Here is a 12,003-nt window from a genome sequence, read left to right as displayed (position 1 = left end):
TTTAATAGTAAGGTTGATGTCTTCAGCTCTTTCAAATACTGTTCATTGGTACTATTAGTTACACCATTAGTTACACCATTGTGATGGGTGAGGGAGTGCAAAAAATGAAAGAAGCAATCAGTCTCAGGGAAAATGGAGGATTTAATGAATAAAGTGCACCCACAGACTTTTTCAAAAGCCGGTTTTGGTCCCCTGCAGATTTTATGGTTAAAAACAAATATTTAAATAGCGACTAATCCATGCCCCCCCCCCCCCCCCCCCCCCCCCCCCCACACTTTTTCCAAAAGCCGGTTTTGGTGACCAGCAGTCTTTACGGTTAAATACAAATATTTAAATAGCGACAAATCAAGCACTAGGACCATGCAGAAAACGACCACTCCGAGCTCTCATGCTGAACCCCCCCCCCCCCCCCCCCCCCCCCAGTCAACGTTTGACTCCTCCCCCCCACACCCTAGTTGTCAAGCCATTTGTGTGTCCCCCCCCACCTGTGAAATCAAAATTTCATCCATGAGTGCACCAACGCAAAACCTGTGATATAATCCAAATGAAGGATACAATAACCAGCAGTCAACTGGTACAAAGACAACTACAGACAAATGATCCTCAGGTGTCGGGTTCCCTAATAGGCCACACCCATCTGAGGGAATATGATAACATATGATGACGATAACAACAACAGTGGCCAGCAGGGGGCCTCTGTAGCTTGACAGTCATTATTTACACCATTAGTTACCATAAGTATGTACTACCGGTACTATGTGCTGAATTAATTTTGTCATTTCTCCCCAAATGCCTGATCATGTGTGTGTGTGTGTGTGTGTGTGTGTGTGTGTGTGTGTGTGTGTGTGTGTGTGTGTGTGTGTGTGTGTATATGCATTATGGTGGACAGTGAGAGGAGTTAGGGCTTATTGCACTGTCACAGAGATAAATTTAAACCCCAAACCTCAGCTAAAGATTTTTCTGACATCTGAGATTTTCTGAGCGGAAGGGGCACAACAGAGTAGGATGGTTGACTCTCAGACTCATATACATTCTGTGACCTGTTGTTTAAGCACTTCATTTAGTTTTATAGCAAAATCAATTGTAATTCAGTAAGACAGCAAGCATAGCCCACTTGGGGTAATACCATTAGTGTAATGGAAGATTAGCTATAGCCTGTCCTGTCACAGTAGCCTTTCCCTGCCCTGGAGCGACAGTTCTTGCTATTGGGCAGAAGCCTACACAGGTCACAAACCAAAGCCTAGGTGAGTGGGCAGCCTTTCTGTTTTCTTTTTTAAATATATCATTAGAACAAAAATTTGTTGTTATGTATTTTGATATATGTTAAAAATGCACACAGCATTTTAGGAATCCATGTTGTGGCCTCCCTACTCTTTCTCAAGATAGTGACCCACTGCCACATAGCCCCACCCCAAGGGTCACTCATCCCTGGCAAACCACATGTGTGGTGTCAAACCACATAGACCCCACAGTGCACAAGCACCCCTCCTTGGCATCTATCACCCCCAGTCCTGTCTCTTGGGGACAATATGGTGTGAGAACAACACATAGGACTCCTCTTACCCATCCCTGCATATGTCCATGTCTTCCATGTTCCCCTTTGTCTGCAGTACTGTCAGTAGTGACATGGGTGCTGTTCGTGTACGCTGCCACATCTGAAACTGTGTGGTCGGTTCCTCCAGAGCCAGCAGCTTCCCTTGCAGAGAATGAGCATCACACTGCCTGGGATCTCCGACGTCCTGGGAGCCATGACGTCCTGCCTCGGTCCTGTTGCTCAGCACAAGTGACATCTTCATTTGTGTCCTGTTAAACTTCAGGACTTTCTTCCTGAGCCACAGCATTGCCCTGACCAGAACACAGAAGCCCTAGCCAAGCATGTCTGCCAAACCTTTATGCTTAGTTACACTGCCAGAATGCTTATCCACCCTCCCTCTAGCCTCCACCTCTCCATAAAGCAACGACGCAGACATACATGCAGCATTGTTAATATAAAATGCTTATACCGTCAAAAAGGACATGACTATTTAATAATTAAAATTAACACAAATATTCACAAACCAATAGTTTATACCAACTCTAAATATTTATTTATAACCCCCATTTACAGTCCGTGGGGAGACACACACCATATTGAGAGTTCCCACTATGCGCTCTCTCTCTCTCTCTCTCTCTCTCTCTCTCTCTCTCTCTCTCTCTCTTTCTCAAGCCTGTGGTCCACAACCACATAATTGTTTCAGTATTGTAGATTGATCACATTATGTTTTTCACAAGAAATGGTAATTTATCAGCTTAGCTGTCATGGTATTGAGAAAAGTGACAAAAGGTGCACCAAAATTGTATGAGAAAATGTGTGAGGCACATGGATTTGCCTGGTTACAAGGTACCATAGTCAGACAGTGGTTTGGTTTGACACGTATGGTGTGAAATCAGCATTTGTGTGAAAGTGCAGCTGTAGGGGGCACTGTCCTAGTAGTGCAGTTGTTTATCAAGCTGACGGAGCTGTTCCATGAAGCCAGTGTTCGGGCAGATATGTCTGTTCTTCGCGACGGCTTTTATGGCTTCCGCAAGTGTCATGTTTTCGTGAATCATCAAGTATGCCAGCACCAGCGTAGATGAGCGACTCAAACCCATCGCACAGTGCACCAGCACCTTACCTGTAAAACAGTGCAGATCAAACACTACAAAATCACTGGCAAATTGTTTAGATCAAACACATCTTGTCTATAAAGCAGTAGAGATTATTTAAAGCCTACACAAACCAACAACTAATCATTTCACAAATACCATACCCAGAAAAGACAAACTGTATAATTCTGAAGCAAAATGGAGGACACAGCAGAGCAGTAAGTTTTAATGACGACTGTTTATGTGAAGCATAATATTCACCTTGGATAAACACAGAGATTTGAAAATCTTTATGTATTTTGGAGTTAAGGGCAAGATTCCTATTCTCAGTGCACATGAAACCTTCTCTCCTCACCTCTGGGGGTGCTCAGAGCAGTCTTGATAAAGGTAGCCGCGGAGTAAAAGAAGGGGGTCATGTCAAATGAGGGCATGTCGAAGGCCTCTACACCATGATAGGTGATGTCTGCGTCTGTGTAGAAACTGGGGCCAGTGTTTATGTTGAATTTGCCATGGGCTGCATTCAACACGTGTGTGATATTCAGGTCCTTTAGCATGCGTTTGTCTTTCGCTGCATACCTGAAATACACAGATCATTTACGAAAACGGTTTGGCTGAAATATTCTAGCATTGTTAACAATGAAAGCAGGATTTTGTGTACTTGTGTACTTTTGTGTACAAATTTTCTATTGTCAGTCATATTAGCACTGACTTATCCAATGGTAACCAGCCCTACTGAAGATTTATCTTTCTGTTGGGTTTACATCTAATCCATATGAAATACAAAAAACTAAGCAAGTACTTCCATAGACAGTTATTAGATTGATCTGATGTAGTAAATGTTGTAACTGGTTGTGCACTGGTAGGCTTACATGTCTCCTATGTAGATCCCTGGTCGGACCTCATCAATATGGCTACTGGTGCCAGGTTTGATCCACAGTAGTCTCTGTAGCTCAGAGGCAGGTGGAGTCTCATACCTGCCCTCGCCTTGACCAAGACAGCTGCTCCGTGGCATGGAAATCACCTGTTTGACCTTCAGTTACTGTCTCCACCTGATATTGCCTTCACCTGCCTGGACCACAATGAGGTACACAGTAACTCTGTGACCTTTTAATTATAAGAACTTATATCAGCTAAGGCCTTTTTTTCTAAGAGCTCTGTTTGAAAAATACTGTATAGCAGTGATGTTTATCAATCTTAATGCAGCACTATGATGAAATTGTGCTTTTAAAAGTGATCACATCATGCAGGATTAATTGTTTTTAAGAATCATGGGAACAACCATGACTCTGCAGCATAGCATTATCAGGCAGGTATTGTCCATCCAGACAAACTGACCAATAATATCATAATTATACAAAGGCCAATTCAGTAAAATGTCACTGAAAACAGCAGTGTTTTACAACATGATCACTCTTACACAACAACCATGTACAGCAAGAAGCAGCAGTGCAGCTCAAATATCTCACTTTCACACGAGATCACATTTAATACATACAGGCATCCAACATGTTAGAAAGTTACCTGATTTTTGTTTTATTTTTTTTTCAAATTCCAGAACACGTTACCGCATCAATTGTCCAACAGGCTCCAAGTTTGCTGAGATGAAGCTGACCAAGTTGCAAATCTGTAATTTAGGATCTGTGGTAGGAGCAGCATGTCAGGTCGCCCTTGTGTGTGTGCATGAGAGAGAGAGAGAGAGAGATAGAGAGAGAGAGAGAGAGAGAGAGAGAGAGAGAGTTAGAGAGAGAGAGAATTATTTAACCCTGTAGAAGAAATGGCCCTTATCCTCTTCAGAAAGTTTGAAAATGGCACAGAACTGGTGAGGACCAGATGATTATTATCCAGTTCATTATGCTCTTGGGTTTCGTCATTTCCTGATGAACTTGGGTGTTTGCCTTGTTGTTGCAGAGTGCTTGTATCTGGGAGCCCAAGCCCTTTACATGTGTTGTTCCACACAAGTGCCACTATTTGAAGCTGCTTTCCTACTGGCTTAGGTATTTTGTGACGCCATTGTAAATTAGCTGCCTTCATTCCTATCAAGCAAGGCTATTTATAAATGAATGATGTCTCTGTCCATATGCAAAATTACCACGTTACCTCTACATATTCTTTAGGTCCAAATAAAGAACCATATCTTTTGACTGGAGTAAAAATGGTTCTAATTGAGAGGATTTATTCAGACTTTTATTTTAGAGTTTTAGAAATAAAAGCATTTATTTTTACTCAGACTTCTTCACTGCTATAGACTTCTTCCCAGTGATATTTTCTCTTTGGTCCACTGAGTATTTTAGAAAACAATGTGGCAAAGACATATTTTGTCCTAATTTACTTACATGTTGCTATGTTACATCACACTCAAGTAACAGTGTCTGTGGTTTCCTGGCAGTATTTGCAGTACTGGGTTTAACTCCAAAATACTTCACATGAGGCCACTCATAGTGCTTTACTATGACTTGATCGGCTTACTGCAGTCTTTAAAAAAATACCAGCATTTTTTTCCCAAACTAATCGGACACACAAGAGCATCCCTGTAATTAGGAAAGAATGGAAACCCATTGACTCAACACACACTCATAAAGGAAAGTCTAGAGGCAGATGTAGAGACAGCTGATAAATGTAAAGTAAGAATCTGAGGCAATACATCACTGCTAGACTACTGCACACAATGGCTGTGCCTAATCAATCACACCACACACCCCTAAGGGAAATAAAAATATGCAGAATTACATATTTAATTGTTGCTCCAATATGTGAATGTAAAAAAATGACAGTTCTGTCATTTGTTGAAATGTATTATCTTAACAGTTGTAGCTTCAAATGTTACATAGTCATGCATATCAAATGTCTACTGAGTGAACCTAACACCTGCCCTTAATATTCCATTATAAATGCGTTCTGAGTCAATAGGCTTTTTATTGTTTCCTAAGCACACAGAAATCTGTCCATGATAATGGTCCATGATAATTAATACATTACAGATATTGTTGGCAATAAAGTTGAAGAATGATGGAATATTCCTTTAAGAGCAGCATTATTCACTTACACTGAACACAATCATCTTGACATCTGATTCCTATAACATGTGGATTATACTTGGCTCAGTCTTCACAATGCATTACCCGAGGACACAAATGTCTGTTACAGTGCTTCACGTAAAAGACTGACATCTATATCATGTTTTAGTTTTAAAGAGCTATGGAGTAGTAGTAATGTGCCATTATCCCATTGGCTATATGTAATTGAATGTGATTATCCTATTGTCCTCAAAATTTTATGTTGTGTATGTTGATACACTATTTCCTCACCTGTCCCATACCACTATCCTATTGGCTCAGCTATTTTATGCAGACATTTCTATGTCTCTAATTGTAAATCATAATGACTTCTAAGAAAAAGGTATGCACTTCATGCAAAAGGCATGAATTGTTTGGGTCACATTACCATGTAGATCAGCTATGGTCTGCGTGGTTTGTTTCTTTACAGCAGGTTTTCATCTCAAGTCCTGGGACTTGCATTGCACAGTTTCAGGTTTTCACAGCCCAGCACACCTCATCCAGTTTGGTCAGGACTTGATCATGAGCCGAGGAGCTGGTTCAGCTGAGTTAGAGCATGAAAACATAGAAACCGTACAGGGCAGCAGGTCTGCAGGACAGCAGGACAGGAGGTGAAACCCTTGGTTTACAGCAGCACACAGATCTTTCTCTTTCTCTTTAGCTGTAGATCCAAGTCCAGGAGCAATGCCAGGAAGTTTCTGTTGGGGTAGATGGCTCGCTTCTGGATGACACGCTGGATGGCCGATCTCAGCGGCATGTGGTGGTACAGCATCAGATACGCCAACACCAGGGATGACGAGCGGCTCATACCCATAATGCAATGCACCAGCACCTTTCCTAGAGAGGGCAGTCAGTACACATCAGTCATCATCATCATCAGTTTGAAATGTGTACATATATCTATATATATATATATATATATATATATATATATATATATATATATATATATATATATATATATATATATATATATAATGTATTTATTTATTTATTTTGGAGTTACCAGTAAATGAAGTATGCTTATCTGCTTATCTAGTAATGCATTGCACCCAGGATAATATCAGTTTTGGTTATGCCAGAAGGAACTAGTGGCAACTAACATACCACATTCAGAGCCACCAAGGTCACACTTTTTGTCCATTGCAATACTCATTAGGTCATTAATGATCATGTGACATATAACTTGATAGAATGTTGGGGCTACACCTAATGAACTGGTGTCTTAGTTTACAAATACACTACCATTAATTACATTTACTAAGACAGCATGTCAAACACTGACATCTCAGTTAATTGGTATGAAGTTGCAATGGATGACTGAAGGGTGAATGTACATTTTGAGCAGGCATATTAACATAAGAACATACTTCAGTACCCTCTTATTTGGACTGTGATGTAAGACATGTTGCCCTTATTAGCAGTTAGCTCTTAACACTACAGATTTGGGGACAGCTACCCTCTTGATTTCACACAGGCAATCTGAAGTCCTGTTATTTGTTTTGAAATCAGGATGTTTTACTGAGTTGCTTCTTTATTACAGTAGGTACAATAAGTGTAGAAGGCTCTGTGTTTCCCAGCTGGGAATCTCACCATCAGGTGTTTTCAGGCCTTTGTGGATAAAATCTGCTGCCTGTCTGAAGTAAATGTCCAAGTCAAAGTGCGATGAGTCGTCTGCAGGAATCCCACAGTACACAACACTGCTTCCATAGAACTTCTGGTCCCCAACGCTGCCCCGTTTGGAATGGGCGGCATTCAGAATGTGGGTGATCCCAAGGCACTGTAGTGCCGTCCTGTTCTGGGCAATTCTCCTGCAGGTGAAAGAAAACACGGTCAAGGGGCAGTGGAGAGAAAGAACTCTGCAGGATGGTCATGTGCTGGACAGTTTAACTAGGAAGAGTGTCTGTGATATCCTGTCATATGGTAATCCATGTCATTCGCTTGCATTCATTATAACTTCCATAAAATGACAGTCAAGAGTAATCCATGTCCACAGTGTGAGAACTTAAACTTTGTTACATTTAAAACTTTAAAAATATTTAAAATAATAAAGTTTTATTTATTTATTTTTTTATTACTTTTTGTCTTATCTTTGCTTCCTTTTAATGTTTCTTTTTATTTATTCTGTAAAGCACTTTGAGTTGCATGTATGTATGAAAGGTGCTATACAAATAAAGATTATTATTACTATTATTATTATATTGTTATTATTATTAGCTGCCATGTGGTCAAAGACTTTCTATTTTGTCTTTTCTATTTTGTGCTGAGGTGATCTGTGCCATATCGTACATCAATCAGTATTATTGAAATTTTGTATTTCAGTACATACACAGTTGCATGTATTCCATCTTTAATTTGATTTTTCCGCATTAAATGTGACTTCAGATTTTTACAAGTTTGCAGAAACATGCCAGTTCCTAAACCAATGTGTCTTCAGCAACTGTACGATTAAATAAACAGTTCCCAGGGCCCATGGAATTTCTGAAATATCATGCAATTTTAAGAAGTCTATTCCAGGGATGGGATTTGATCATTTTTATGTCGTCATGATACATCAGGGAACTTTGTTTAAGGCATCTTTAATTTTTGTGTACCAAAACATATATTTTCATGTGTTTCCTGTCTGTATGAGTGTTATGGTTACTTGATTATTACATGCCTGTTTTACAAAGGTGGCCAGTATTTTGTTCATTATAGGTAATTGAGATTCAGCTTTTTAATCAGTGAAAATCAGGGCAAAGTCAATGAATTTAACATTTGTCTGAGAGAATTGAAATGGGAATTTGTCAGAGTGAGAACCCTGAAAGATGCTAGTATACAGCAAGTTTCTCTCGTATATTAAGACATCATGTTCTTGCTGTGCCATGTTCTGCTTGCAGCAGCTATGTTCTGTATGTGTACTGTATTACAGTATATAAACCAGTAAGTGAAAACTGATTGTTGCTTGTGGCCAGAGCTGGGTAATTCAGGTACAGAAATTTACAGTTCTCTCCAGGATTTTGTTTCAACCAATATTTACTAATTAATTCAAGTCAGTAAGAAGAATTAAATTACTGAAGTTAAATAGATTCCACAGTCATGAAAGGACTTCTAGATAATCTTTGAAACAGAACTTAGCCTACGTACCTCTAAGTACAGCTGAAACTTCGCTAGTTCCCTGTGAAACAGGAGACGAATGCGGTCTGTACGTACACGTTTCCGATGTACAGGTTCGGCCAGACCTCGTCTATCTGATGCAAGTCCAGAGCGCAGGTGTCCAGAACTTTCTCCAGGTCTTTCACTGACAGGTATTCCGTCCTCTTGTTCCTTTGAGCTGTCATTTCAATGCTGATGAGGCCACTCTGGGTGAGCACAGTTCTAGAGAGGCCATCATCGGTGATCGTGGACAGCAGGTGCTGGACCACTTCCATATTTAGTGCATCAGTGTTGTGTTACTCATACACACAACATGGGCTTTAGAGCTCACATGCCAAAACCTTTAGTCCACATGCATACAAACACATACACATACTCACTCACAGAGAGCAGACACACACAACCACTCTCTCACACTCACAAACAGGGCTCACATTCAAACACCCCCCACCATCCAAAAGCACTATGTGCTCAAGTGAAGTCCAGTATCAAAGACTCATATCACAAGGGAGTGAACCAAAAGAGACTGAAGATTTGAATATGTTAGTTTTACTAATTGGGATTGTGTCAGATACCAACTACCTGGTCTAAATATAGTATTCTGTGTTAAGTATGCATGTCATTCCTGTAAAGAACAGACCATGAAACGACAGTCCTTTTAAGACCTGAGGTTGTATCCTCAAGTCCAAAGTAAGGTATTTCACTGATCTCAGAGCTGCATTTCAGTACACTGAAAATGTCTCCACTTCTCCACTGCCTAAGGTTTACTGGTCTCAAAACAACTTGGACATCAAGAAACCTTACTGTTTGTAAAGTTGCAGGAAATTCCTGCATCTGCAGAAAGTGTTTATTCAACCCATGTGGAGGTTACAATTTTGTGGTCCAGTGATGATTCTAAATGGCAATGTTTGTAAATCACTTTGTGCCACATAATGTCATGTCCAGTGCTCTGAGCTGCTTCAGGAATCCTCGGTTGGGGAAGATCCACCTGTGTTCTTTCACAGTTTTAATAGCATCCAGAAGGGGGAGCTGCTGGTGGATCATCAGGTAGGCGAGAACCAACGAAGCAGACCGACTCACGCCCACTGCACAGTGCACAAGCAGTCGTGCTGAACACACACAATCATAAATTTACCAACTCCCTTACCAAATATCTCTTTTAAGCATACCTACAAGATTTTAGATAATCCTCTTGTACTATGTTTTCAACCCTTACACCAATGTGTTTGAAATTGATAGTACACAGTATCCAATGTGTGTATTAAAGAGTAAATGATTTTGGAAATGAACAGCGTGTAATTTGATAACTGATGCACGTAAAACAGGTTTCTGAATTTGTAAAGTCTCAAGTAACTTCCTGTTTTCCTCTTATATTCAGATGGCATATATATTTTTTATAGTGTACATTTGTCACATATTATGCCCACACCCTGGCTGCATACTGACAATCTACAAGTACTATAAATATAAAAATACTTGGATAAATACTTGGAAGCAGCAGCCACTCCTAATAAAGCAGCAAGGCTGAATGCATCTGCATATACTTGTGTATGAGAATTAGCCAAAATGTGAAGGTGAGCCTCTGTAGAATGGAATAGCAGTGGGAGGTTTACCTCCAGGTGAGCTCAGCACCTGGTGAATGTAGTCAGCACACGGATGGAAGAAAAGAGACAGGTTAAATGCTGGGGAGTCGTCTGCTGGCACTCCGTGGTACTCTATGGACGAGCCGTAAAACTCATGACTGCCCAGGCAGTGCATCTTCCCGTGAGCCGCATTCAGCACATGGGAAATCTCCAGCTTCCACAGGCCGTAGCGATCATTGGCTATCGACCTACAAACAACGATCACTATAATCAACACACACCAAGCAATGATCACTGTAATCAACACACACCAAGACATTCACAGGACCAGAATGGGGTTGCTGACATGCTATTGTTGTTATTTTTTATATCTTTATTGTTCACATTTGAGAAAACTTATTCCAAATGTACAAATTGTGAATGATTAAACTCTTCTCTGTCCTGGCTCATAGATGATGAAATGAACTTCCACTGGCTGTCCAAAGAGCAGAGTTCCTTCAAACACAGATAGTAGATTTAACATTTCCTGCAATATTAAAATGACTACTAATCCTGAACTTATTCAATTATCTTTTTGTCTTATAATTCCTTTCATATGCACTAGTTATGTTGCCTCTTATCTCAGCACTTGTATTTTGGTACCGCACTTATAATGTGTTAATGTTGTAATTATGTCTTTCTAGGTGTTTCCAGTACTAGTGGTATCTTGGTTCAGTGGTATTTGGACTCTAACCCACTTGTATGGGCTAGGATGAATTCTCTGTGACGACAAAGCACTTTTTATAAGCTGTTGTTGATAAGAGCATGTACTCAATGTCATAAATAGAAATGTCAATGGAAATGTATCTGTAATAAAAGTTGCATTAAACCTGTCAGCTCAAATTTCTTTTATATTAAGTGGTAGCTGATTTTCCAGAGTGACTCTCTGCTCCAACAAAACTGCTGTAGCTTGCTCAACATGCCAACTTGTTCTTGAAATGGTAGTTAAACATAAGCTGCAAATTAAAATTTGAACTTACTGCCATTCTATGTTTAATATAAGTTTAAGATAATTAAAGTATATTGGCTTAATATACGATCATTATTTTAAAAACTCGGGGCATGAAAGGCACTCAGTTTAGAGGATATTCTGAGACTGACCCAGTTTTAGATTCACCTTTGACTTGTAGAAAATGTAAAAACTGGCGAATATTTCCTCTAAACCCGAACTCCAACCCTACTCCTAACCTGAACTATAACGCAAACCCAACTCACATGTCTCCCAGGAACAGGTTGGGCCAGACTTCGTCCACATGATTTCCACTTCGTTTCCCTCCGAACAGGAGCCTCTCCAGCTCCTTTATCGAGGGGGTTCCCTGTCTGTGGCTGTCACACATACTTATTATTGACCCTGCACTTGGCTTTAATCATACACTGCACAGACTTGGTCCAGATGGTGTTGATATTTATTCTTGCGACAGGTGCAATGTACTACTCTAAAATTAAACCCTTAACTATTTGCCGTTAGAGGCGAAGCGGTAGCAGCGATCATAAAAAAAAACACGTAAAACTTGTGCCAAAACTTATTAAACGCTCAAAAAAGTGGTTTTCTCTGCATGTCTATATGT

General features: G+C 40.2%; 3 protein-coding genes across 5 annotated transcripts; all 3 read right to left on the bottom strand.

The window, feature by feature from the left end:
* Positions 1 to 1,991: 1,991 nt before the first annotated feature.
* LOC143510496 (dual specificity phosphatase 29) lies at positions 1,992 to 4,564 on the bottom strand. Of its 2 annotated transcripts, none has more exons than XM_076999898.1 (4): positions 4,147 to 4,564; positions 3,495 to 3,729; positions 2,981 to 3,201; positions 1,992 to 2,654 (listed from the first exon to the last, which is right to left on the bottom strand). In XM_076999898.1, the coding sequence occupies exons 2-4, from the start codon at positions 3,635 to 3,637 to the stop codon at positions 2,467 to 2,469; spliced, it is 552 nt and encodes a 183-aa protein (XP_076856013.1). In that variant the 5' UTR covers positions 3,638 to 3,729; positions 4,147 to 4,564; the 3' UTR covers positions 1,992 to 2,466. The 2 variants fall into 2 exon arrangements, with proteins under 2 accessions (XP_076856013.1, XP_076856012.1); XM_076999897.1 differs by having other exon boundaries at positions 2,000 to 2,654; positions 3,495 to 3,694; positions 4,147 to 4,562.
* Positions 4,565 to 4,736: 172 nt separating this feature from the next.
* LOC143510495 (dual specificity protein phosphatase 13A-like) lies at positions 4,737 to 9,088 on the bottom strand. The gene is made up of 3 exons (XM_076999895.1): positions 8,871 to 9,088; positions 7,272 to 7,489; positions 4,737 to 6,515 (listed from the first exon to the last, which is right to left on the bottom strand). Exons 1-3 carry the CDS (start codon positions 9,086 to 9,088, stop codon positions 6,304 to 6,306), a joined length of 648 nt encoding a protein of 215 aa, XP_076856010.1. The 3' UTR covers positions 4,737 to 6,303.
* Positions 9,089 to 9,728: 640 nt separating this feature from the next.
* LOC143510497 (dual specificity protein phosphatase 13A) lies at positions 9,729 to 11,994 on the bottom strand. Of its 2 annotated transcripts, none has more exons than XM_076999900.1 (3): positions 11,651 to 11,994; positions 10,427 to 10,644; positions 9,729 to 9,898 (listed from the first exon to the last, which is right to left on the bottom strand). In XM_076999900.1, exons 1-3 carry the CDS (start codon positions 11,770 to 11,772, stop codon positions 9,729 to 9,731), a joined length of 510 nt encoding a protein of 169 aa, XP_076856015.1. In that variant the 5' UTR covers positions 11,773 to 11,994. The 2 variants fall into 2 exon arrangements, with proteins under 2 accessions (XP_076856015.1, XP_076856014.1); XM_076999899.1 differs by having other exon boundaries at positions 9,729 to 9,922; positions 11,651 to 11,987.
* Between the last annotated feature and the right edge of the window lie 9 nt (positions 11,995 to 12,003).

This window comes from Brachyhypopomus gauderio, chromosome 3, assembly GCF_052324685.1.
Source record: "Brachyhypopomus gauderio isolate BG-103 chromosome 3, BGAUD_0.2, whole genome shotgun sequence".
NCBI lineage: Eukaryota > Metazoa > Chordata > Actinopteri > Gymnotiformes > Hypopomidae > Brachyhypopomus > Brachyhypopomus gauderio.
The sequence above is the reverse complement of the archived record's forward strand: the minus strand, read 5'-3'. Positions and strand labels throughout refer to the sequence as shown.